This window comes from Platalea leucorodia (assembly GCF_965183815.1).
Source record: "Platalea leucorodia genome assembly, chromosome: Z".
In the NCBI taxonomy this organism is placed as follows: Eukaryota; Metazoa; Chordata; class Aves; order Pelecaniformes; family Threskiornithidae; genus Platalea; species Platalea leucorodia.
This window is the reverse complement of record NC_138858.1, coordinates 60,918,996-60,944,659: the sequence shown is the minus strand read 5'-3', so window position 1 is coordinate 60,944,659 and position 25,664 is coordinate 60,918,996. Positions and strand designations below refer to the sequence as shown.

General features: G+C 37.2%; 1 protein-coding gene across 3 annotated transcripts in view; it reads right to left on the bottom strand.

The window, feature by feature from the left end:
- Nucleotides 1-6,347: 6,347 nt before the first annotated feature.
- PAM (peptidylglycine alpha-amidating monooxygenase) overlaps nt 6,348-25,664 on the bottom strand; it is a 149,209-nt gene continuing 129,892 nt past the window's right edge. The window contains exons 15-25 of one of the 3 annotated variants that reach the window (XM_082337444.1): nt 24,992-25,121; nt 19,477-19,593; nt 18,893-18,965; nt 18,189-18,402; nt 17,305-17,505; nt 14,451-14,569; nt 13,394-13,493; nt 11,958-12,011; nt 9,374-9,577; nt 7,742-7,798; nt 6,348-7,192 (exon numbers count right to left, since the gene is read on the bottom strand). In XM_082337444.1, the coding sequence (XP_082193570.1) occupies nt 7,011-7,192; nt 7,742-7,798; nt 9,374-9,577; nt 11,958-12,011; nt 13,394-13,493; nt 14,451-14,569; nt 17,305-17,505; nt 18,189-18,402; nt 18,893-18,965; nt 19,477-19,593; nt 24,992-25,121 (1,451 nt within the window). In that variant the 3' untranslated portion in view covers nt 6,348-7,010. The remainder of the gene's footprint in view (nt 7,193-7,741; nt 7,799-9,373; nt 9,578-11,957; nt 12,012-13,393; nt 13,494-14,450; nt 14,570-17,304; nt 17,506-18,188; nt 18,403-18,892; nt 18,966-19,476; nt 19,594-24,991; nt 25,122-25,664) is intronic. The other 2 variants (XM_082337445.1, XM_082337446.1) reach the window with 2 other exon arrangements.

Below are 25,664 nucleotides of genomic sequence, written 5' to 3'. Positions count from 1 at the left end.
CACAAGGAAATGCCATGTTAGGAGTCACCAAGACCGGCTGCTGTTTTAAATAAGAATGCTAAAATTGACACACATAGACAGGATTTAGCAGTGTCTTCAGGAAATGGGCATCACACTCTTCTACACATATTAGAAGACCTGCTGACCTACTGTGGAAACCTTGGTAATCAAACTATGTAGACATTTTGAATGAAAAGCAGTGCACAAAAGGTTTTAGTTTGAAAAGGAAGGCTCTTCCAGATAGAAGTAACCAGGCTATAACTTAATATTGAAGCATTTGATTCAGGAACTATTAATCCTGAGAGATGCATTCCCCAGTCAGTTCTCCTTCCCTCCTCTCTACTCGTACCCAGACAAAGACCACATTTGCAAATACAAGTGCACTCAGGTTGCCTGAGCTGCCTACTTGTTTGTCCCATTGCAGTAGGCATTGCTACAGGCTCTGAGGATGGGTTCACACATTTATCTTCTCACAGGGCTGCTGGCTGCAGTGATGTGCAGTCCATTTTATCCTGACATTGTGCAAAGTCTTATGGTGACAAAAGGATCTGCAGAAACCTGGCTGCATTGGTAACAGAAATAGGTATGCCAATAAACAAGACAAGTTGTAGGGAATATAGCATTCCCAGTCTGCTGGACAGTGCTGCCCTGCTACAGATTGCTAGTGCAATGGTCCACAGATTAGTTGCATACAACTTCCATAATTTACCAGTTGTTACTTGTGTGGTCTTTTTCTGGGTGCTTGACAAGAATCTCTGAGCTTTCAGCAGCAGAGCTGGATTATTCAGAGCTGCAGCTGGTGGCAAGCAGCAGTGATAAATAAATATATATATAAAGTGATATCTAAGTAAGTGGGTTAAAAGGGAATAAATCAGATTTCACAAATTCAGTACTTTAAAATTAGTTGATGTTTTTTGACAATTTATGCCTTTAATCTCTCTATGCCTCACTTCCACCTTCTGTACAAAGTGAATAGCACCATGTCAGTTCCCAGACATACTGAAAAAATATTACTCTTCACAAAGCTGGCAGGCATAGCAATGAAAGCCCCAACAGAAAAGTCCAAAAGAAAATGAGTTCTGTATTTTGTGCACAATTTTAGTGATATGCAGTAAATAATACACAGTGTTCCCCACCAGACTGACTGATTTTGAATGTTTAGTCAGACATCATCCATCACTTCCACAAATTAAAGACCTAGGAAAAGGAGAGCAGACTAAATAGGAACAGGACAGGATTTAGGGCATGGTTACAGTGTTATACTGGCAAACTCAATTTTTGAGATTCTTAACTTCCATATGTTCAACTCTGCAGATGTTAGGGATTTATTTTGGAGTGTACACTTGAGCCCTGACTTTCTCTGCCTCTCTGCTGACGTGGTCGCACGGTGGCAGCCCGTCACCACAGGAGCACGCCCTGCACACCCGGCTCTGACTCCGCCACCGTGGCACGGTGACTACGCGATGCTTGTAGAAACTGCTGCCCAGTGGTTTGTTTCTCTGAGTCTTTCGTTCCCAAACTACATTCTCAGCAAAATTATCATCTGATAATAATGATAGAAGCATAAATATATTTCTGAAAGCAATGTGACCTGCATTAATGTGAAGGCTGCATGACTGACCTGTCATGTAAGATAGTTACAGTAAAAAATAACCTGCTTGTGCATTAGGTAGTTTATACCATAACTACCAACTGTGACAAACATTCAGTACAGCCTTGCAGCTTCCTAAGAACTGGGCACCTGTCAGTACTCATTAAACCTTCATTGCTGTGAGCAGGATCTCACATACAAGTGCCTGGAAAAAGGCCATCCCTCCAGTTCCTTATGCGTGGCACAGTGTGTGACCTGAGACACAACTCAAGGAAACGTGGTAGAATTGTGGGATTCAGTCCTTTTTAATGAAAGTAATTTTCTTGTGAGCTGCAGTTTCAGGACGTGCTGTGGCTGAAGAAAGCAGTAACAAACATGGCAGGGAGGGTATCAAAGCAAAGGAATGTAGTGGCCAGGGCAGGGTTCTGCTCTTAAAATAAGTAGCACCAACTTTAGGCTGCTATGGCTGGGTATGTGGGTTGCCTTATCCCCATGCTGACAAAATTCTTTTTAAATTCTAATTAAAAAAAGTGTAAAAGATTTAATTTTCTCATATATTTCAGTTTGAAAAATAAATGTAGTTGGTAATTAATAATTTCCCTAGTTTGCTGAACTGTTACCACTGACTATTTGCTAGGAACAAATTGCTCCACTGCATCTTTAAAATGGTACTTTTGGCACAGCTCCCTAGAAAAAAAATACCTCTACATCATCTGTGTATTTTTTAAAAAGTTGTACAATGAAATTGGACAGAGCTTCACTTGGAGGATGTTGTGCTTCACATGCAACTAATTAAGAAACACTGCGGAAAGGAGCTAGAGAAACGAGCAGTTCAGCAAACATGCCTTCATGACCTGTAGTATTTAGAAAACTCTAGTGCATCTTCCAAGTTGACTCCCATGCAGCTCTTCCTTGTACCTCTCCAAATATGTGTGTAACAAAGCCAGCTGGATGCTCCTTTAGGTTTTTCCAGCCACCACGTCCAGAAACAGCTAGAAGTTAGCAGGTTTTGCTTGTGTAAAAGTAGCTGCCACTGGAGATTTAAAATCCTCCTCTACACTGTTAGCTCCCCTCTTTTCTTCTGCTAGTAATGTTTAGCTACACAGATTAACCTAAATTTTTCACAGGTATTGGAGAGGAGTTTGAAGCGCAGTTATAGTGTAAATTTTGCTAACAAATTTTGCTAATTCACAATGGAGAAAAAATATTTACACATTTAAAAATTTAAAAAAACAGGTAGAGGCAAATCAGGTTGCTAAAACTCTAGGGTTTACTACCATCTATTTTACATAGACAATACAGTGGCCTAATTTCAGCTCTTAATTTTAATTGACCTGGACATTTGGTTCTGTGGGGTTTTTTTATTAGTACACTACATGAATCCACACAAACTGTGCACTGTATCATAACAGTCTTTCAAATTTAAAAGCATGTCCTAATGTGCAATTAAATAATAAAGTTGCTTTTGAATTGCTCAGCAGTGATCTGCTTCCCACAACTTATATTACTAATACATATGTAGTCTTTCAAACAAGTTCCCACATGTGTGTTTGAATGGCAAGATAGAAATCAACAAAGACCCTTTTCTCTGTACCATGACCCACACTTAATCCTAATCCTCTGTAGCATGACAGACATTGCTGACCAAAAAGTTCTGATAAAATATAAATATATCTAGTGTTGGCAAGCAAGAAGTTGTTGCAATTTACTGCATTGATCTATAAATCCTCATTAACTACTACAGTGCACTGCTTAATTAGAAAACTCTACTTAATCAAGATGCATCCCAAGGAATCAATTTACACTTAATGATACTTGTGGCAAGGACCACTGCCTAATTGGGATGGTAATTTCTTTTAATTGGGACACCTTCAGGTGACTTGGGTGACAACCTGCACATTACAGTTCAGTGCACCCTGCTCATGGCAGCCTGCAGTTGCCCCAGCCTGCCCTCACTTACAGATGGTTCACAATGAGATACTGACAATCACCAGATGCTGCTTACCAGTGGATAAGCAGCCACCTTTGCATCACTCTGAAGGACTTCCAGTATGTCAGACTGTTCAAAACAGGGAGATGCTTGATACAGTACTACCACAGAGAAACGTGCTTAGCTACTTCATCAGCCTAATTTTAATGAAAATATTCAGCACCTACAAGAGCAAAGATTTTTCCACCTTAAAAAGGCTTAAGAAAAGATTAATTGGCAATTCCTGAAAGTTAGTGTCATGTCTTTGAAGTCTTAAAATGTGCAATTCCATGTTGTTCATTAAAAAGCATAGTCTTAACTGGGACAATTGCTGGAACTAAATTAAACACATGCACTCCAAATCCACTAGCCAAGATTGAATAACCATTTTTCAACATTTAATACATACATAAATAACAAAATTAGCACACAGAACCTGCTAGAGTGGAGGATGGTCTGCTGGCTTATTACAGAGCTATGATTACAGAAAGCTTGTGTGTTCCTTTTTACATGAATTTTATATTGCAGTATGAAGTCTCTGGTACATTGTTTTCATAATGTGCAGCTTTAATAAGAGATAAAGAACATCCTGTGCCTTCAAGCAGGTTCAGATTTTCTGCCATTGTACTGTATGAAATTAGATCATGCAACTTGATATTCTGAAGTTTGCTTGCTGCTGAAAAGTAGTTGGTTGCCTGTCAAGGCAATTATCAAAGAATCACAGAATAGTTTGGGTTGGAAGGGACCTTGATCATCTAGTCCAACCCCCCTGCCATGAGTGGGAACATCTTTCACCAGATCAGGTTGCTCAAAGCCCCATCCAACCTGGCTTTGAACACTGCCAATGATGGGGCATCCACAACTTCTCTGGGCAACCCGTTCCAGTGTCTCACCACCCACATAGTAAAGAATTTCTTCCTAATATCTAATCTAAACCTACCCTCTTTTACTTTAAAACCCTTTGTCCTGTCCCTACAGGCCTTGGTAAAAAGCATCTTTCTTATAAGCCCTCTTTAAGTAATGAAAGGCCAAAATAAGGTCTCCCCACAGCCTTCTCTTCTGGCTGAACAACCTCAGCTCTCTCAGCCCTCTCAGCCTTTCCTCATAGCAGAGGTGTTCCATCCCTCTGATAATTTTCGTGGCCCTCCTCTGGGGGAGGTCCATGTCCTTCTTGTTCTGCAGACCCCAGAGCTGGATGCAGTACTCCTTCATGGGGTCTCAAGAGAGCAGAGTGGAAGGGCAGAATCACCTCCTTTGACACGCTTCTCTTTATGCAGCCCAGGATTACTGTAGAGATCAAGCTCTGAATTCCAGGGACCAGAGATTATGATTAGCGCTGAAGTAATCTGTTTTGGCTTGTACTTGCAATTAAACTATGTTCGGCTACTCCCCTCTCACCAAAGCATTTTTTTAATTGGAGATAAGGATCAACTAGAGGAAAGGAGGAAGAAGGCAGCTGCATGTTATCTTCATCGACCTAATACCATGGAAGCAGAGAACACTCAACATCAGATGGACTTAATGTGAGCTATCCAAATGTTACAAAAATATACCCTTACTGATCACTTTTGAGAAAAGCCTGTGATCTTTTAGAACTGATGCCATATACACCACCTATGGTAGCAGTGGCACAACAGCTCTCTTAATTGCTCTCACTGAAAACTTCCTGTAAACTAGTGACTTGTCATCTTTGCAGACAGCTGTAGAAGATCCTTCCCAACTACCTCATTTGTTTTTATTCATATACAAGGGGATCAAGGCCACAGCTAAAAATAAGTGTCTTGCTTTCAAAAGCAAGACAGAAACAGGCCGTTTTCTTCGTAAAATTAGGAAAACAGAAATTAGCAGGAAAGGAAGCAACTTAAGAGTATGCACTAAATACATATCACATGAAACAGCCTGTACGCCTGCATTTTAGAAAGCTATCCTGGAGATTTTGCTATACTTGAGAAAAAACAACCTGTCAAGGATTTTAAGTTTTTGTTCCAGAAAAAGCAGATTTGCAAAATCTCGCCGGGGGAGGAAATCTTATCTTTGTTCCACTAACATTACCTTTATTCCCTCAAAAATCACCTTGCAAAACCTGCCACAAGAAACCTAAAGCCTATTTTTCAAGCTCAACACCAGCAACAGCCTATTACAACACCTGCAATGACAATGAAAGCTGTTTCATAAAAACCTGCGGCAATTACAGCTGTGTGCACTGCTCATAATATAGGTTTTAAAAGGAGATTAATCATGCTCTCATGCTCAAACTAGACTGATAAATCATGATGATGTCACACAATGATTCACACTTCAGATGACTCATACAGCCAGGATAATTTTCTAGCAGGTATTCTGCAAATCTCCTGTTCCATGAGTGAGCACATTACGGGATTGAGGACTCCTGTTGTATGAATGAAAAAGGAAGTGTGGAGAAACAAGAAAATCAGTTCTACAAATCAGGTAGTATTAGATGCCTACCCTGACTAATTTGCATATTTAATTTGAGACACAGGTTTCCTCTTAGCTGTGACCACGTTTTATTAAAGTAAATACCCTGTAGTTTTATTATACAAGTAAAATTCCTCTTTAAATGTTTAAGCTTGGCTTTGTACATGTATGTAAATGATTAGTTTTTTAAAAAAAAAACACGTTGTGACATAGCAAAGTATTTTTCCAGCTTCCATACAAAACAGCACTTTTTCCGTGCTGGTAGAAGACATTAAAATTTTAACTGTATTAAGTGTCTGTGTCACTTGTACAAAAGTTGTATACAAAAAACTTACTTAAAAGTATGCAAAAATTCCAAAGTACACTCCGACAGCTAATGCTCTGTGAATACTTTATTACACAAATTACATTCAGCTTCTGAAAATAGTGTTCTAACAGTGATACCATCTAAAAATAAGACATCCCAGAAACACATCAAGTTAGGAAGAAGAAAAAAAATTAAATAGAGACTTTTTTCTTTCCTTCAATGCAATATAATGTTAGTGATTTTAAAAAAATAGAAGAAGATTTAGCAGCTTCATTTTCTTGTGGCACTGTATTTTCTCTGTACTGCAACAGGTTAAGGACATTGAAGAGGAAAGGCACAAAACAGAAATTGGCAACTGAATAGTTATGGGAAAAATATTTTGATGAAGCAGATAGTAAGACTTATTTACAGGATCCCCATATTGAGATGAGAAAATACTACTGCTTTAAATCAGTGCTGCAATTAGAAGACTCTTTGCTTTATTAAGATGTTCACATAAAAAACAACGGCACTGATATGGAACTTCCATACACTCGTCCACTGAAAAAACAGAACTAAAACCAAACAAAAATTAAAGGAACCAGTGTACAGCCCCACACAGACTAGTACAGTTTACAGTTAAATACACAAAATCTTAAACGTGCTTAAGGGAAAAGGAATCTGACATTCTGGGTTGAATTGTATAATGGAAAACTCAAAGGCTGGTTTCAGGATGATGAAGGTGCTGGTGGGGGTGGAGGCGCTGAACACTCTTCCTCTGAATCTGTGCCATCATCTTCATCTTTTTCTTGATCACTTCCTTCAGCGCTCAACCGGTCAAACCCCTTTCGGCTGTAGCCTTTGTGACTTGCAAAGAAGTTCCCAAGGTTAAGGCCACCACCGCCTTTTCCTGTGGAAAGGAAAGGCTTGTCATAAGGTTTGCTTTACTGTACAGGGGGAATAAAAATCTATCTATCTACTCATTCAACAGTATAGTGGAGATTATTTTAAGTGTCCTTCCAGAAACTGTTTTTAAAGATCAGCACGTAAGCCACAAAAGCTAAGTATAGAGATTATGAAAGACGAAGGAAATTAATCTTTGAAGTAGAAGTTTCAAACTATTTTTTTCAGCATCCATTGTTTCATTAAGCCTTTATGCAGGCTACTTGTGTTCCCACCAGTTTGCCCTTAGTCTCCAAGTGCTTCATTTCATTCACCAGATCCACAGGTAACTCATTACAACAGCTACTGCTCTCCCACTGGTAGTGACACATCCTCTTCAGTGGACAGATAATGACAGATGAAAGGTGTCGTAAAAGACATTTCCACAAAACACTTGAGGTTTGCCCCCAATCCTTCCTCTGAGAAAGTTCCATCAAACATGTTATTCAACTAGAAGTGAATAAAAAAACCCTCCAGTTACTGTGTTCTTAAAGGGTCTTCAATGACTTAGACTTACCTCTAAGTCTGCCTAAAATTCTGCCTGAACTCAAATCAAGTTTGTGTTCCCCATCCGCTGAAAAATAAGGTAGATTTCAAAAATAAGCTAAAAAATAATAAATAATTATCTGTATTTTCTGATACAAAGCACAGACATTCAACAAATTGATCAGCAGCTCTAAGAAGCAAAACTGATACTTTTCAGCTTCTTGATTAGGTGAAATTATAATTCGTAAAAAAATTATCATACCACAGATGTTCAGTTTATGCCAATTCAGCCATTAAGAAGATTTGCATGTAAGTTATTTCTGAGAATTTCATTCCCTCAACTGTTCAATTATGTTACTGTGAAGAGTTTATAGGACAGACAAGAGCCTTGTCGTTTATAATGTGCACAACTACATTCCAGCACACTGCAAAATACAGCTTGACATTTGAAATGGTATAGTTTCCCTTCAGAGAAGACTGGCTTTCTGGAAGACAGCGATCTGTGAATTTCTTCAGGTATTTTGGAGGAATTTTCTCTCTCCTCACAAACTATATTGTCCTCCCTGGTAACTCTTGCCATCCTTCATCTGAAGAAAAATTAAATGCCATGACCAAACTGTCTTTTCCTATATACTACTCAGTTTCCATAAATTTGTGCAAGAAGTTTACTTTTACAAAGGTAACTGTATCATGCTCTTTGACACAGTAAATTCAAGCACTGCTTGAATCCAAATGGAATGCAAGGATGCTATTATAAATTGTATCCATTAATGGCAGTACTGCAGTATCCTAGAGCGTTAGCACATTTCATGTGCTAAACGTGTTTGAACACAGAGAGTCAGGAAGCTGCACACTGAAAACGTCAAAGAAAAAGGCATCCAATTCAGTTGCACGGCAATACTGGTTCGCTGAATTACCTACTCTGTCATAGTATGTCCAAGCCAGTGGCAGAACTGTATTATTTGTCTATTCCATGTACATTTTCTTCTCTTGCTGAGAATATCTTGATAAAACTATTTATGTCATATAAAATAACAAATGTAATGATCAAATTCCTATTGCAGTCTCACAGTTTCTCAAAAATAATGTTGCTATATAGTATGAATTAAGAACAAATTTACATAGCATTTTAAGTACCAATTAAAGCTCTCACAGCAATGGATGGAGGTGCATTATGGAAACATGTCTGACTCACAAAATGCACAAGGTAGTAGTGAACAATAATATATAATCTATTGTAAATGTTATCTGTTTGCATTTTGCTTATACCTTTATGATACCCATAGAGTCCTTTGTTCTCAACAATAGAAAGATCCTAAAGTGAAAATCAAACTATGCTCAGAGTACTAAAATTTATGTATTCTAGACAATAACATGAATATATTCTAGTCATTTCTGAGATACCAGTTTACATCTTGACACCAATTAAAGTTTTTAGATGCATGTTCTGAAAAGGCGGTGGCTTGAGATGTAGTATTAAAGGCATAGGGGGATGCAGTTGCTGTGTGCACGCTGATTCTGATTTTGCATGCAGCATCACAGTAACTGTTCAGAAGGGTAAAGGGACAGTAAGCTTCTGTCTTCATACCCTCATCCTTCAGTGTTCAATGATGTTTTGAACTGGAATAATAAAAGCCTGTTCTCTAGAGTTACTCATGGTTACCTCCATAGACAGTTGTCTTCCTCCACCGAATAAATACTAAAATTGCCAGCAGGACAACAACAGGGATAATTAGAAGAGTTGTAATAAGAACAAAGGAAACTCCAGTGCTGGCCTGTCGGACCAAATGTTGTTTTTCCTGCTTCTTTACAGGGTCTGTTGATTCTGGGTTGTTTTTCAATCTGGCTTCTACAATTGTTTCTGATTCTTTAAAAAGAAGACAATTTCAATATACAATCCATATGCATCAAGCAACACAGAACAAGGCGTTAAAGAAAAGAACAAGCTAGAAAACCTGAAGTGTTGAGTAACAAGGAAACAAAAGACAAACACTTATGGAGACATTTTTAGCTCTTGCTGATGTTATCCCAAACAGAAGGCAGAGAGAGTATGAATGATATCACTCACTAGCAAAGATGCCCTCCCCTTTTCTTGAACAGGGAGAGGTGTCAGGGAGAGTTTTGTCTTAAAAAGTATCATCTATCATTTAAAATATAGGAAAATCCCCAAAAGATCTGGTTTTGCGAATAGGTGTGTGATGTAATATCAACTAAATATCTCCTTTTGACAATAACACTTCCACAAGAACTACAGAAATCTAGTATATGCTGTGTTATCATAAACAAAAAATAAAGCATTTGAAGTTCTTTTTAATAAACTTGTGACAAAGGGTTACATTTTCAGAACTGCTACATCCTGTGAAAGAACTTTGGCTCTGTAAATCTGGAGAGCTTTTGAAAACTGCATCCAGTCATTCCTGACTAATGTGTTACCTCTCCACCTATAAGGAGAAAAATAATTTCAGTAAAATCCTCTATGCTGTTTTGTGTGTGTATAAAAGATCACATGCTTTGTGCTAACCTTTAGTGAGTAAAACTGTCTAGCTTTATAAAGTCTGACTTAACTGCATGTCTTAAGAAGTAGCTGCATCAGAGACACACCGTGTTCAGTTCTATTTTTCAACTCTATTTTGATTCTGTATCAAACTTAAAATGATGTTCTATTCTGAAAGAATAGTGAATGCTTCAGTTAACACTAATACAATGATAACAACGGTATCATTGTTATCACTAATACAATGATAACAATGATAACATCCTGTCTGTTCAAGTAGTAGTTATAGCCAAGAGCAATTTTCTTCCACCATCTTGCCAACCTCTGGGCAAAGCTGTATTTCTCCACGTATTTTCCCCCACTTCACAGCAGTGCAAGCAATAGTAACAGTCTGTCACCAGGAGGCTGTGAAAGTGCAGGCCACTCCTGTCCATTTATTAAGCAGAGGATGACACAAAGTCCATTGGCTATCTGTTTTCTTCAAGTGGAGTTGAAGATGTTAATTTTAGTCTAAGTACCCTAAGCAGTTTTAGAGATTGTTACTTAAAAACTGTTTCTTATCCTGGTGATACTATTGCATTTTTCTCTGCAACAGTGTGTCAGCTAACATGGTGTCTTCCTAAAGAAAGCTGAAATGCATTAATATATACCTAGATTTGTTGTACTGTGGATGATGTAATGTCAACACTTCCCTTTTGAGTGCTTCGGGAGGACTCATGCACCAACAGGGATAAAATAGAAGGATAACCGTTTTGACAGTAAGGATTTCATTGTTTTATAATGTCAGCCTGCTTTATTCTACTTTATTCTACATGCTTGCAATTGGTAGTTGGGATCTTTCGGTGTTTTTCTCTGTCTGCATATACATGGCTAAAGCAAACCACACAAGCTCTGATTTCAACCAAAGAAAAACAGTTAAGAACATTTGACCATTTTATAAAGGCCTCTCCATAGCCTGGTACTGTTTTTCTGAAAGGGAAATGAACTTTTCCTTTTCAACACAAAAGATCTAGGTAACAGAATACTAATGGTTAAAATTACTTTTCACCTTCCTGAACTGCTATTTTACCCCTTTCAATCTACATATATTTCTTTATCTCCTCATATTAAGTTTCTACATGTTTTTATCTTCCCTTTTTTTTTTTCTTTTTTTTTTTTTCATTTTCATGCAGATAAATTGAAAAAAAGAAAGCAGTAAATCCAGGGAAATAAATCTAAACAGAAAAAATTATCATCTTTTTTGCCATATGGTGTGACTGGCAAGGCTGCGTACTGAAAGACTATGCAGAAAGATAAACCGACTGCCATTGCAAATAACTCTTTTTTGGTGGTTGAGGGTTGTGGAGCATGGGGAAGGGTGCTGGGGAGTAACTATCACAGTTGTATTTCAGAGCTGTTTCTGCATCTAAGGGAACTTACACAGATACCAATCTGGACCATACCAGATGGTGGTAGTGAATTAATTCACTAGTTAAGTTAAATTTTTATCTTAGTGTCTGTGAAGCACTTGTCATCACTGAAAATGAAATGTTTAGATTGGCTGTAAAATAGCATCTAGTGGGTAACACTGTTACAAGCTGCTTTCTAGTGCTTCCTATGCCAGCTCATTTTATCTGTAGTCACTGTATGAAATGATGGTGAAAAATAAAATAACAGTGAAAGTGGTTAGCATTTTTCCTTCCAACTTAGCAGAAGCAGTCCTAGTCTATGTGAAAATACTGGTTCCTTCATTGCCATTACCAATCAGACTAACCTTTTATTTCCTGCACCTCAATACCAGCCTTTTTAACTGACCGATGTTCCATTTCTGTAAAACAAAATTATTCTTCAGGACAACTGACATTTCAGAAAGACACTCAGTGACATTTTCCTGCTAGCTTTCTCAAATGTACAGTACAATCCTACAGTAAACAATCCCATCAGCACCTGAACTTCACCAAGGAGAGTCAATATAAACCATTCAATAACTCACAAGGCCATGGGAAAAAGAAAAGAGCTTGATTCATGAAAGGTGCTTGCAATAATTAACTCTTATGCCACAGAGAGGTTTTATGGGCATGTGTAAAGGTTCAGGGATTCCCACAAAAATAAAACTGTTAATTATAATCAAAATCACGATGGACTAAAGGCTGGCTGAATCAGGGCTCCTTAGATATTGCAGTTTTATACTGCAGCAAAAGCTATCAAGAAAATTATATACACAGACTTTCCTCACCTAACCTGTTAAGTGATGAATAATTTCATTATTTTTTTGTTCTCATGTTTATTTGAATAAAAGCCTAGAAGTGTTCCTGTTCAGGTTACGATATGCAGAAAAAGCCATATCCAGTCAGAATTATAATTTATCGGGTCCAGTTTCCTGTTATTAACAGCAGCTGATACCAGATGCCCCAAAAGAAAAACCCATGAATTATAAACAGACAAATATGGAATAATTGGCTTAGTCAGAAGTTCATTTATAACAGCAGACTTTTACTGGTTGACTAACACCCTGAAGCCTGAGGCTTTATCTCTCTCATAAATTTTTTATCCCATATAATGTAACAGTGGATTATATTTTTATTCTTGTAAAATATCTAATCTCTCTCTGAATCCTACTAAATTGATGTCTGACTAACCAGGTCCCTCTCCCTGAAGTCAGACTTGTTGACTTTGGGGTTACTAGATTAAAACAGGGAAGTGTTTCCACTTCATGGAAATAGGATTTCAAATTATACTAGATTCATTTTCTAATGATGAATACTCCCAATGAAATGAATACAAATTTTAAGTTGACTTGTGTTTTTACTTCAGCCCCTGAGCGTTTCCTATATGATAACCTCAAAGGAAGCGGTTGACTTCTCAGTAAATGATAAAAATTACTAAAGCTCTAAAGAGTCATGCTTTTGTTTAAGCAGATACTGACATGACAAGGGGTAGATCTACTGTGAGGCAAATGCATTTTGATTCCTCCTGCAACAAACGAACTAATGCATTCAGGACTCTCCTTTGACAGAGCATGCAGCAATGCTGAAGAATGGTCTTTTAATGAAAACAGCAATAGCACACAACTTCTGCAGACAGAGCTTGTAGTGTACTTAAATCACTGTCATTAAGCCACCAAGTTCTTTGCCAGTGGTACCAGATAAGTGGTACTGATCTGAAGATACGAAATGTGAAGTTGTGACATTAAGAACAAAAGGAACATACTTTCTGTGGATGTAAATTTCCACACTGCTCTGGCATGAACATCTCCAATGAATACTGTCTTATCTTCTGAAGCAACAACATCATGTGGCATCTCAAAGCTCTGCGAAGATAAGCAGTCACAGATTACTCTTAAGTGTCTACACACTCATGAGGCCTCCTTAACCCTGAACTTGAGACTGGAAAATGCAGCAGGTGCCAGTGTGAAGGCCTTAACATGAGTGAAGGGAGAGGAATTCCATTTCTATTGTATGTTTGCCTTATCCAGGGATAACAACATGGAGATTATTAGATGTATTCATGCTAAACAATTCTTATATTTACATTCTTGCATTCAATTTTATCCTGTGAAATATATATTTAATAAATCATGAATCTTGGTTTTCAAGCCCACGTATTTAGTTGTTGTCACTGTTTGTATGCAACACAGCTATTTGTTTTACTCAGAAAAAAGTAAGTCTCTCTACTGTAACTTAAAACTGGACTGCAAATAACAGAGCATATGTTGTTACCCAGAAATGGGAATCTTAACATTCATTCTTTAGTCTAAGACAATACATGGAAACTTTTTTTTTTTTTTAAATAAACATAATTTTTATGTACAATACTGTATGAGTGACATTTAGCCTTAACTTCTGCACTAATCTTTTTTAAAGATGGGATGTAACCATACTGTTGAATTATATTTCTGGTTAGGAATATACTCTATTTTGGACATCTTACTAGCACCTAAATATATGAATATTTCAAGTCATTCATTCTTCTCTAAAATTAGCTTTTAAGAACTGTCTGGCAGCAATAAAGTAGGCTTATCCTGACTGAAGGTATTATCTGCAGGAATCATCTTGAAGGTAGTATAATTTTTGCATGTGTACCATATGTAGAAACTGAGACCCAAAATTCTAGTGTCTTTATTAAGTTAATTTTACAAAGAATTCCTTTTGAATACCTTACATTAAAAAACATCTTATTTCCTGTAATAGTCTTACAAAAGTTGGAGAATTAGGATATTACCAACATTCTCATATATGTAATTATATGCACCTGTGCAATACTCTACCTTTCTAAGTGGAATGAAAGTATCAATTATTTCTCCAGTAGAGAAGTTCATCACAAATCCTTGCACTGGTTCTGCCTCTCCAGGATAAGGCATTCCATTAACTGCAAAGAGGAGACCACCTGCAACAACATTAGATTTGCTTTTACAACCCACACATGGCAAGCTATAGTGAAGATGAATTGTATAAGGTTGTCTGAGAGGAAGACAGAGACAGACAGAAAGGTAACTCAACAGGAAACTAAATCAGAAGAGGAAAGTTAAGTAAGGTATGGTGAAAGTTTGGCATTTAAGAGATGCACACTTTGTCCAAATAAGAACAACATGCAAGGCAATATTTAACAGATTGGTTAAATGTAAAAAGAATGTGAAAGGGTTAAAAAACCACAAAACTGAAGAATGCTTTGCTAAGGACGCTTGATCTAACAACAAAAAAGTTCTTTAAATGTATCAAAAGCATAAAGTCAGCTAGGGAATCAGTGGGACCACAAGAGGAAAAGGTGTGAAAGGGGGACTCGGGGATGAGGGGCCTGTGGCAGAGAAGCTCAGTTTTTGTCAGTTTTTTCTGTTGAATTCGTTGGGGATATTCTGACACTCAATTTTTTTTTGTAGCAAAAAGGTTTGAGGGGCCAGCTCAACTGGAAGGGATAGACAAAAGGTGTTAGACAAGTTGGACGTTAATAATTCACTAGATTTGGATAGCATTTGCTCAAGTTCAGAAGGAACTCAAATGTGAAATTACAGACCTCGGGCCAAGCTGAGTAACCTACCACTGCAAACAGCCACTCCTCCAGAAGACTAGCAGACTGCCAAAGTAATGCCCATCTACAAGAAGGGCTCAAAAGGGTGCCTGGGAACTATACATCAACAATTCTGGCTTCCATTCGCAGTAAGATGGTAGAATCCATAATGAAGAATAAGACATGGGTAAGTGTGGCCTGTCAGAAACAAGTTGGTGTGGCTTCTCTAAAGGGAAACTGTGCCTCACCTCTGAACAGGAAGAAAAAGCACGCGAGTAAAGGAGATTCTGTAGACATATTTGGATTTTCAGGAAGCCTTTGACAAGGTTGTGCATCAGAGGTTATTACAGAATGTGAGTTGTCACAGGGCTGAATGAAAGACCTGTTAATGAACAGGGAAGCAAAGGGTAGAGCTCAAGGGCAGAGCTTATAATTTTTCAAGATAGAGAAGTCTGAGTAGTATGATCCTGCAGCAATCAGAGCCAGAAACATTTTCATTCAATAGTCTTCATCAGTGACCTGAAGAATGGGGTGAACAGTGACATCTCCCAGTCTGAGGAAGGTACTTAGTTCTGTGGAGTAGTCAAAAGCTTGATGATATTGAGAAAGTCCGGAAAAACTTTTTATAACAATAAGTAAATTGTCAAACACATGGCGGAAGAGCTTTACCAAAGATAAATGTAGAGTGATGCTTCTGCGAAAAAATAATCTAGATCCTGCCTACGTGATGTTTAGCTTGGAACTGGCAGCTACAACTCAGGTGAGACATCTCCGAGCTGTCACTGAAAGGTCTCTGAAATCTTTGGCTCCATGTGCAGTGACAGCCAAAATTTCAACAGAATGTTGGGCATCATCAGGAAGAGAATCAGGAATGGAAGGGACAGTTCTGCCACTATGCAAAAACTTAGTATGGCCACACCTTGAGTAGAGTGCTGTTCTACTCTCTGCATCTCAAGAAGGTCCTAATGAAGTTAAAGATGCTAGAAGAGAAAGGCAACTGCAATAGTCAAGAGGCTGAAGCAATTAAATGGCTTATGGGGAGAGACTAAGGTGGCTGGGGTTCTTTGGTTTGGAGAGAAGGCAGCTAAGAGGTAGTAGATATGGGGAGTGTGGAACTGTTATTCAACTCCCAAGATACTGGGATTGAGAAGCACTCAATGAAACTAGGTCACTTCTTTAAATTAAAAAAATAGTGAACTTCTGGAGCCTCTAACTGCAGGAGGTCAAGGAGACAGTACAACCCAGTTCAAAATGGCATTCGGAAAACTCATGGGCAATAGGTCTACAGAAAGATGCTACGAAGAAGAGGTCAGGAGCTACCTCCTAACACCCTTAAATGAAGTGCTTGTGGATGCATGGGGAGTAGGAGAGGAACTGACCACAAAATGCAGCCAGGCTTACACATTCTCCTTAGAATGCCTCTCTTGCTGTCACTGTCAGAGACAGAGCACTGCGCTATACGTATCAACTATCTCATCCAGAACAGCATTTCTTATGTTCTTGGCAGATGCAAGAGAGATAACACTGATATTAAATTTGGTATCAACTACAGAGTCAGAAGCCTGACATGTCAAAATTTCTCATCCAGTTCTTGACTTTTACATTACCTTCAGTATCAGTATTAAAAATCTAACCCAAAAACTTAATACAGTGATTGTTAACCAGATTGTGATATTAAAAAACACAACTTTTTCAAACTGTTTCCTTTCAGATGTTCTGTTTTATGAAGCCCAAAACTTTTCTTGATTGTTCGGAAGCTCTTTGTTTTGCTCTCTTCAATGGAGCTTGAAATGAATATTTTAAAACATTATTATTAACTAATTATTGACTGCGCAGTCACTAGGAAGCAAACAAGATCATCTACTTGTTGACATCACATTTAGGGAGTCTAATCAGTCATTTCTCAGGAGCAGAGATTACATGTAAGCTTCTCTCATCCTGCTAATAGGAAATCAGGATAGTTCTAAAATTTTCCATTACATCAGCTCTATTTTGAAAGAGAATAAATACCTGGCCTAAGATAACATGATAGCACTCTTCATGAAATAACATTGTGTACTGTGACATACTGGCATAAAGCAACTACTTGAAATCTGAAGAACAGGAAAAAAGATTACCTGGAACATATGAAACTGCAAACAACTCTCTTCCAAACGATTTGTGCTTGATCTCTCTTATGAACTCCCCAGTCTCTAACCTGAAGCACTGAATTCGACCGTTTTCCCTGTCTGCAACACATAGCTGACTGAAGTCAGGGATCAGGGCTAAGCTGTGAGGGATATGAAACTGTCCAGGTCTGGCTCTGCCTGAAGAAGTCTCTGCAATACAAAATAGCCAGGTTTGTGTTAAAGTACTCACTGAAACTATCAGTTTTGCTTAGAAATAGCAATATGTCACATAACGCAATAAAACATTGGGAAAAGAATAAAGTCAGCTTGCTTTCTTCTCCTAGCAGTTTTAGTCATTTAGGTAGGTAAACAGTGGTAGTATTTTGCATTGTCTTTGTAAATCCTGAATTTATGAATTCACTATTTCCCTATCATATTTGGCATAGTTTAATGCCTGATACATAAATCCGAGTCAGGCAGAAATGTAATTACTCACAAACTTAAAAAACTTAAAATAGATGGGGTCATGGCATAAATCTTGTAAAAATGGTAAAGGTTTATCCTATTTGATGAAATGTTTAAGAAAAAAATAAGATTTTTGTGAAAGTCAAAACATTTTCTTGGTAAGATAGGACATGCCAATACTTGTACTGAAAGCATGCTAACAAATTCCCATTTTTTATTTTTAGTGACTATATAACTACTGCAAGTAGCTGAAGAATAGAATGAATAGAAAATTGGAATGCAATGACAAGGCTGAAATTCAGCTACGGCCTGGAAGGTATTTTGGTAATAGAAATTCATAAATAAAAGCAACAGTAACATCAGCAATCTCATGGTTCATGATGAGTTCATGATAACAGCAGTACAAGTAAAGTGCCAAGAGCTCTGACCTGTACCTTCTCCCCACTGCATCACATACAATCCATTTGGAGAGAACTGAATGATTCGACTGTTACAGTAGCCATCAGAGACATAAATGCTGCCAGTGATCGGATCCACGGCCACATCAGTTGGTTGACAGAAATGATTTTTGTCACTGCCCGGTTGCAAAGCCTCTCCTAAGATCAGTAATGGTTCTTTGTCATCTGTTCCCAGTTTGAAAACCTTTTTTTTTAGTCAATGGGAAAAGAGAAGAAGTTTCGGTTATGGAAGGTGAAATATATGAGGGATGACTGCAAAATTATATACCAAACATAGCCTTAATATATTAACCAGCTTTTCAATAATGTTGATTCTAGGAAATTTCTGCATAAAATTTAAATTTCCTGTGATTATAGCAAACGAGTTAGTTTCACATTCTGCATTTAAGTACATAGGAGAATTGATAAGCAAAGATGTAGCAGAACGATCTGTTCTTTTTCAAAAGAATCATTGTTTTAAAACAGATACTTTTATTTCTGAATACTATGTCCATGTAGCAAATTATTCAACATGACTACATTCCATGAAGGTCACAGGGGTCAATTTTTGTAGGCATATTCTTAATGTTTATCTTAACAGGCCTAGATAAATAATTTATGTCAAATCTCTACGAAAACAAAAACGTTTTTTGGCAAAATATTAAGGTCCTAGTATTAAAGCTTCAAAAACATACCTGATGGAGAGCTACATCAGTGACCCAGTAGTTACCATTTTTATCTACACTCAAACCATGGGGTAAATAAAATCTGCAAGCACAAATGTAGAAGAATCAAGTTAAAAATATCTTTCAGGAAGAATAATGTAGTTGTGAAGATTTCGTTTTTTATCTACTGACTAACAAACGCTGTACATACTAACTACCTGTTAGTAGTAGTTTTCATGAAAAAGATACCTTTACAGAATAGAATTTTCTTGACAAGAGTTTTTCAGCTCTGAAATTCATTGATCTCTGGTATCTCACTCCAGCTAATATTGGGTATCTTTAAGGACAATATACAATACTCATGAGCTCTGCATTTCTGTTAATCTGGCTGGTAGATGAAATTGCATGAATTGCTAGAAAGCAGAGGTGGTAAAGATGGCAAATTACTTTTATTAGTTGTTGATTTTGTAATTTTTATTTATTATTTTAAATAAGCTCAGAGGCTACAATCACACAATGTAATACAAAACATATGTGAAAAATGGGCTTGGGGACTTTTTGGAGTAAAACATATGAAAATGTTAATTCTATTGATAAAAGCAAAAATAACTTACAGACTTTTGCCCATGGAACGATGCAGTTTTGCATTACTTGGATTCAGGACAAGAATTGTGTTCTGTTCAATTGGTCCAAGTCCTCTTTGCTGATATACAAATTTGCTGTCAAAAGAACTATACAAAAATAGTGGAATAGAAAGCCAGCATTAGAAGGTTCCACTGATGAACAATACACATGCAACCTAAAGCTGAGTTTTGTAGTTTAATTCCCATGTGGGATTACTGGCTTCTTTTTTTCTTTAAATAAGCCTTATTACATTATTGTATGATTGTAAGAGTTATAGTGTTGGATGTCTGCATTTCCTACTGAGGTTATGACTTCCAAACTAAAGGAGCACCAAATCAACACAGCAACAATTAAGATAATGCTAAAGCAAGCAAGCAAAAAAACTCTTCATTTTTTTTCTTTTCTTTGCTGTAGCAAATCAGAAATGGGAAATCAAACAATGTAGCCTAAGTAAAAATACAGCTAATCACCAGGGCATAATTGCCAGTATGAAAAGGTATACTTCATACTGTCTAAGGCAGTGTGTGCATGTTTGCATGTTTTTTTTTCTTTTTTCAAACACAATTCAATATTTTGCTAGAGCTTACTACTGTAAGATTCAGGTCTTAAGGTTCTTATCCTTTTCAGAGCATGCTTGCAGGAGACTATAGGATATGATGTGTATTTCTCGTACCCCCACAACTCTACACTCAATTTTCAGGGTACATGGAATATATTAATAAACAACACTTAAACATGTCACTACTTCAGACATTAAGAACCAGGATTAACTTTCCAGAAGACATTTACTGGCATAAAATGATCATATGCTTAACAAAGAATAAAAAACATAGTTGCCTGTACCCCTACGGAGAAGCTGGCTGTTGAAATGTACGTTCAGTATTTAGTGAAGGTAAATAGAGTGCAAAATATTTTGAACAAAATTTAAGTCTAAATGGTAGAAAATGGTATTTGACTGTGGATGAAAAATGTGTGAATACAAGACATACTCCCCCCTCCCACCTTGTATTTTTAAATCCATTTGTTAATCCCAAGAGAAATCCAGCTATGATTGATGCAACTTAGTAAACAAGAATATACTTTGTAGTCACAGAGAAGGCTATGAATAAAGCCATTAAAACTTTATATTGTACAGTCCTAGCAGCCTCACTTCTCCATAACATTAAATATTTATATGTCTAGAATTTTCAGTGTGGAAAAGCAATACTGGCTTCATATATAACCAAGAAAATCTATGACGGGATGTGTTTAAGTTTCTGCACAGGCTACGATTAAAAAATAATATTTAGATATTGCCATTATGCATGGTAACTGTCTGTGACTACTTATTTAATTTCTAATAGAAATCAGTAAATCCTTTTCACTATGAACGGTTAAGCACAAGGTGATAGTTACTAAAACTCTCTACAGAGCCCTCCTAAATGCTCTGCCATGATGCTATAGGGAGACGTAGGGTAAATGGTACTGGCACACAACGGCCTGTGTATGCAGGCTTGTTTGACGTGATCTGCTTCTTTGACCATAGTTCAGCAGGTGGTGTTTTATTCTTTACCATTACTGACAGTAATCTTCCATAACAAGTTCTCTTGGTCTTAAAACAGTTTTATTTGGAGTCTAATACTTGTAAGGACTTGCTCTAGATACGGATGACCACAACTGGAGAACCAACATTGGACAGACTCAACTAATATTATTATTGATGTTATTATTCATCAGCATAGCTAATCACAGAAGAGAATCTTAGCAACGGTAGGTATTGTACAAAAAGAACCTCAGAAAACGAGATTGTATTGCTGGAGAACTGACTAGCTAGACAACTTAAAAAAATTATTAGCTTTCCTTGTTATGATTTTGGTTCTTAGTAACAGTGCTGACCAGACTTCTAAGTATTTCTTGCTAACAACCACCCAGCTCTTCTGGGAACTGAGTGCTTTCAGTGTAAATAAGAGATTGTATGGTATTTTATGCAAAGGAAGCCTAGCAAACTTTGAAATGAGTTTATGGGAGTGATCTTCCATGTATCTTCTCCCTGTCAAATATCCTCTTCTAGGAGGAACACTGGCATGCTACAGAATCACAGTCACTCTTTCCTTCCCAGGGTTTGAACCAATTTCCCAGGTAGCCAATGTTGCTTTGTTTCAACTGATAAACGAGGACACAAACTATGCTGACTACTGCTAGCTTGAAAGCAGCAAGACCAAAACCAAACAAACCAAATAACTGAACACCTTATATGTCATACTGCTCTGCAGCATGGTTTTCTAGTAGGGTCTGCAGTTTGATATCAAAGGACAACCAAAATATGCTGCATATGTCACTACTTCTACTTACAAACCCCAATGTAATTCCACAGTTATTTTTCTACTTCTCAGCTGGCCACTTCACACTAATACAAATGATTTATTGCTAAATCTAACATCCTTCTGGTCAGCTACATATTAAATTCAGACAGACCACCCAATCCCATAACCCCCAAAGGCACAACCCAGAGCTCTGTTCTTGATCAATAACCATCATCAATGTGGTACTGTGCTCAGCCTAAATTAACCTGCCCAGCTTGTTAAGAATGCAGTAACAAGAATGCAGTTTATATTCTTTATTATGTCTTTTATAAATTGCATGAATAGTATACACTTTTCATCACAAAATGCAAAATAAATTCCAACTGACCCATTGCTCAGCCAGATGAATAGTTCTAATCTTTTTCATTCTGAACAGTACATGCTGCATATAGCAAAAACTGTTCTGAAACTGAGGAGATAATGTGGTAAAAGAACGTGACTTATTTAAAAGGATTTTTTTTTTTTTTTAAATCATGCACAGAAGGAATGCTACAGCCACTGAAAAGCTGCTACTGTATTATAGGACTTGTCATTGTATAACTGCTTTTGCGTTCTAAAGCAGACTAAAGTTGCCTTATAAAACAGCACAGACCATTCATCCAGCTATATTTAGTTGAATGAGCATCCAGCTTTTACGGCATATATTAATAATGCATTGGAAACATTTGTGCATTGCCTAACAGCACAGATAATTTTTGTTTAATTTGTTTCTATACTATGCTGGTGAAGCATTGAAATACAGAAAATAAATTCTGGGCTTTCAGGCTTGACTGATTCATCATGTTTATGATTTGGTAAGGAATATTATACTCAATTAACTGTGTATTTGCAGCTAATTATAAACATTAACTTACAAGTCTGATAACTTCTTATCCCTCCCCATACAATAGTCATGATAAACACCTATCAAATACTGATCTTTTATTCCTTTTCATTGAAAAATGAGAACACATATACTCCCTCCTTTTCAGCACAACCCATGAAAGGGTTCCCATACTATTTCATATGCCCATGATATACCCAAAGATAAAAAGGGAATGCTGACTGGCTGAGCACACGTCTGTGTGCCTCTTCTCTGTGCCAAAAGATATGGCACAACAGCTTAACCACAGGCACGTTTTCCAAATATATTGTTTTAAAGTCACAAAACTCTGTAAAAGCAGGCATACAGAAGTTTTAGCCTATCTGATTTAAGGGTTCCTACCAACACTAGCTTTCCTATATATTGATTAACAGTGCTCAACAAGAAGAATAAAAAAATAATACCTGTGAACAAAACCCCTCTGAAATGAATTTGGATTTCATGTGTAGTTATCTTTATGGAAGGCCCATAACCAGATTCAGTTAACAACAGCTCATCTTACACCTTGGTTACATATCTAGGACTGAATGCTTCTGATCATATGTACAAGGCCAGGCAGTTTCACTTTGTTCCAGCTTCAGTCCCCACATGATGGAAAATACAGCAAGCTCCCCCACAGGACTGATGTACCCCTGAACACTACTACTACTACTAAATATAAGATAAAGCATTTTTCTGGGAAGTCCAATAATCACAGTCTAGACATGCTCAGAATATGAACAATGGCTGCTGTCAAGGACAAGGCTGAGTTAACCGAACCTGTCGTGTTACCCAGCACAGCTGATAGGTACGTGGATTTCCAGACTCCAGACCACAGCTCCGATCTTCTTCTGTACCCACACCATAAGAAAGTTGAAGTTCAACCTGTCTCTCGGCATGGCTGATTTATTACGCTCACTTGCTGGTTTAGGGAATGTTAATGTTTTCTTGTTTTGTTTAAAATCTGTAGGCTCTCCAAATACTTCTTGGTCTCGAACTCCAGTTTTGTGCTACAGGTTGTGAGTATACCTCAGTTGCCAGACACTCAAAAATACTCATTTCAGAAGTGAGAAATGAATACAACTGCCAGCCTATTTTCAAGTATTTTTTTCAATTCTTTCCTCAAAGAACAGCACTTATGTTCATGTGTAGGAGGATGAAAAAAACCAAATCAATATCAGCTTTTACTTGAAGCTTGAGTAATACAAGTTGCAGTATGCGTCATCCTTTCAAATTTTACAGTCTATATTTATATACACTTGAGCTGGAGAGATCACTGATACAACGCACAAGACATAAATGATTGCCTTATCTGCTGCATTATGTTATTTAGCTAAAAACCCAAGGAACCTACTTTCCTCCATAAAACAGTATTCTAAACATAATTTGTTATTATAAGGTTGAGAAAGCTGCCCCCTCTAATTTTCAGAAACTATGTTATCTTAAAATGAATTCATTGGGAGTTGAAAAAAACCCTACTGTTTAGCCTCATAGTTATATATATATGGAGAACAGATGCTTAGAAAGAAGATAAAAAAAGCACATTTAAAAAGGGTACTACATAATATTCTGTTACAGGCTAATACTGTTTCCTCCCAGTGTTCTGTTACTATTTCATGGAATTTCTTCCAAATTGTCCATCTAAACAGTCAGACATACGATTTTAAAGCTCAAAAACATAGGGACACTGTACAAATAAGGACACTATACTTTATCTGGAATGTTCTGTTCTTAAAATAATATACCTTTGAGTATATTACTTTATAAACACTAGAAAAATGGGACTTTTTTTTTGTTTTGAGTGACACTAAAAGTAGTAATCTTTATCAAATGAGTAGAACAAAGCCTGCCTTGAGAGAGTGCCTTATAACAATCCAATTTTGTTCAGTGGACATAAAGACAAAAAAGAACGAAGATACACTGCAGCTAGCTTTGCATGTCTTAAGCCCAGGTCCTAACAGTAGTATACCATACTAAAACATCATTCTCCCAGGTTAATTAGTCCTGCTAAAAAACATGGGAGAAGCAGGGATAATTAATCTCAGTGAATATCATAATAACATGGTTATACAGTTTAAGGACCTAATGTACTATGTTCTTTTTCTCTGGAGACACATTCTTACTGTCTAAAGACCTAGTAACCCCATCATCTTGAAACTGTCAGTTGCCAGTTCCATTCTAAGTCTCCCAAAGGCACTTTCAGCTGAAGAACTGAATTTTAAATGGAAAAGGAACTGCGATCCGTCTTTTCTTGAGAAGATATACAAATAGTACACAAGAATTTTACCTTCTAACATGCCATTCGGCAGAGTATCTACTTACTTTTCATCCCAAACATGATCACCTCTGTGGAAGATAACTAGGTTATTTTCAGGGTCCAGAGCCAACCCAGAAACTTGACCTAGTTTGAGGTCTAACCCAGGCCACTCCACAGCCTCTTCTATGTGGAAATCTGACCAAAGAAACAAACAAACAAAAGACAGACATTCAAGTAGCTTATTTATAAAAAAAACATGGTTAACTGGCTTTTGGTACAGACTGTTGGGAATTAGATGGACATTTTCTTACATGCAGTATTTCCATTAATGCATTGCAGTTTAATTCCAAGCATAGTTTTACCATAGTAAAGCATGCACAAGCACCGGCATCCTGCTACGTATAGGATGACGGAAACTTCAACAGTGCTTTTGACTCCATTCTTTTCTCCATCTTATAAGGATACAGGTACACAGACTCTAGAATTTTTGGGAGCTCTGTGAGTACTTTCTACATTGAAATATTACAGAAATATACAACTACTATCCAAAATCAGCAAGCAAATTGAAATATTTACCTATCAGCGTTTTATTAAAAAATGCATAACAAAGACTGTGAATCACTAAACCAACTACATATCAGAAGTGGTTGCTTAATGACTTTTTTTCAAAAAAGCTTTTAACACTAAGAAAAAAACTACAGGGAAGGAAGCAAAAACGCAACGAGAAGCAAATAAAAC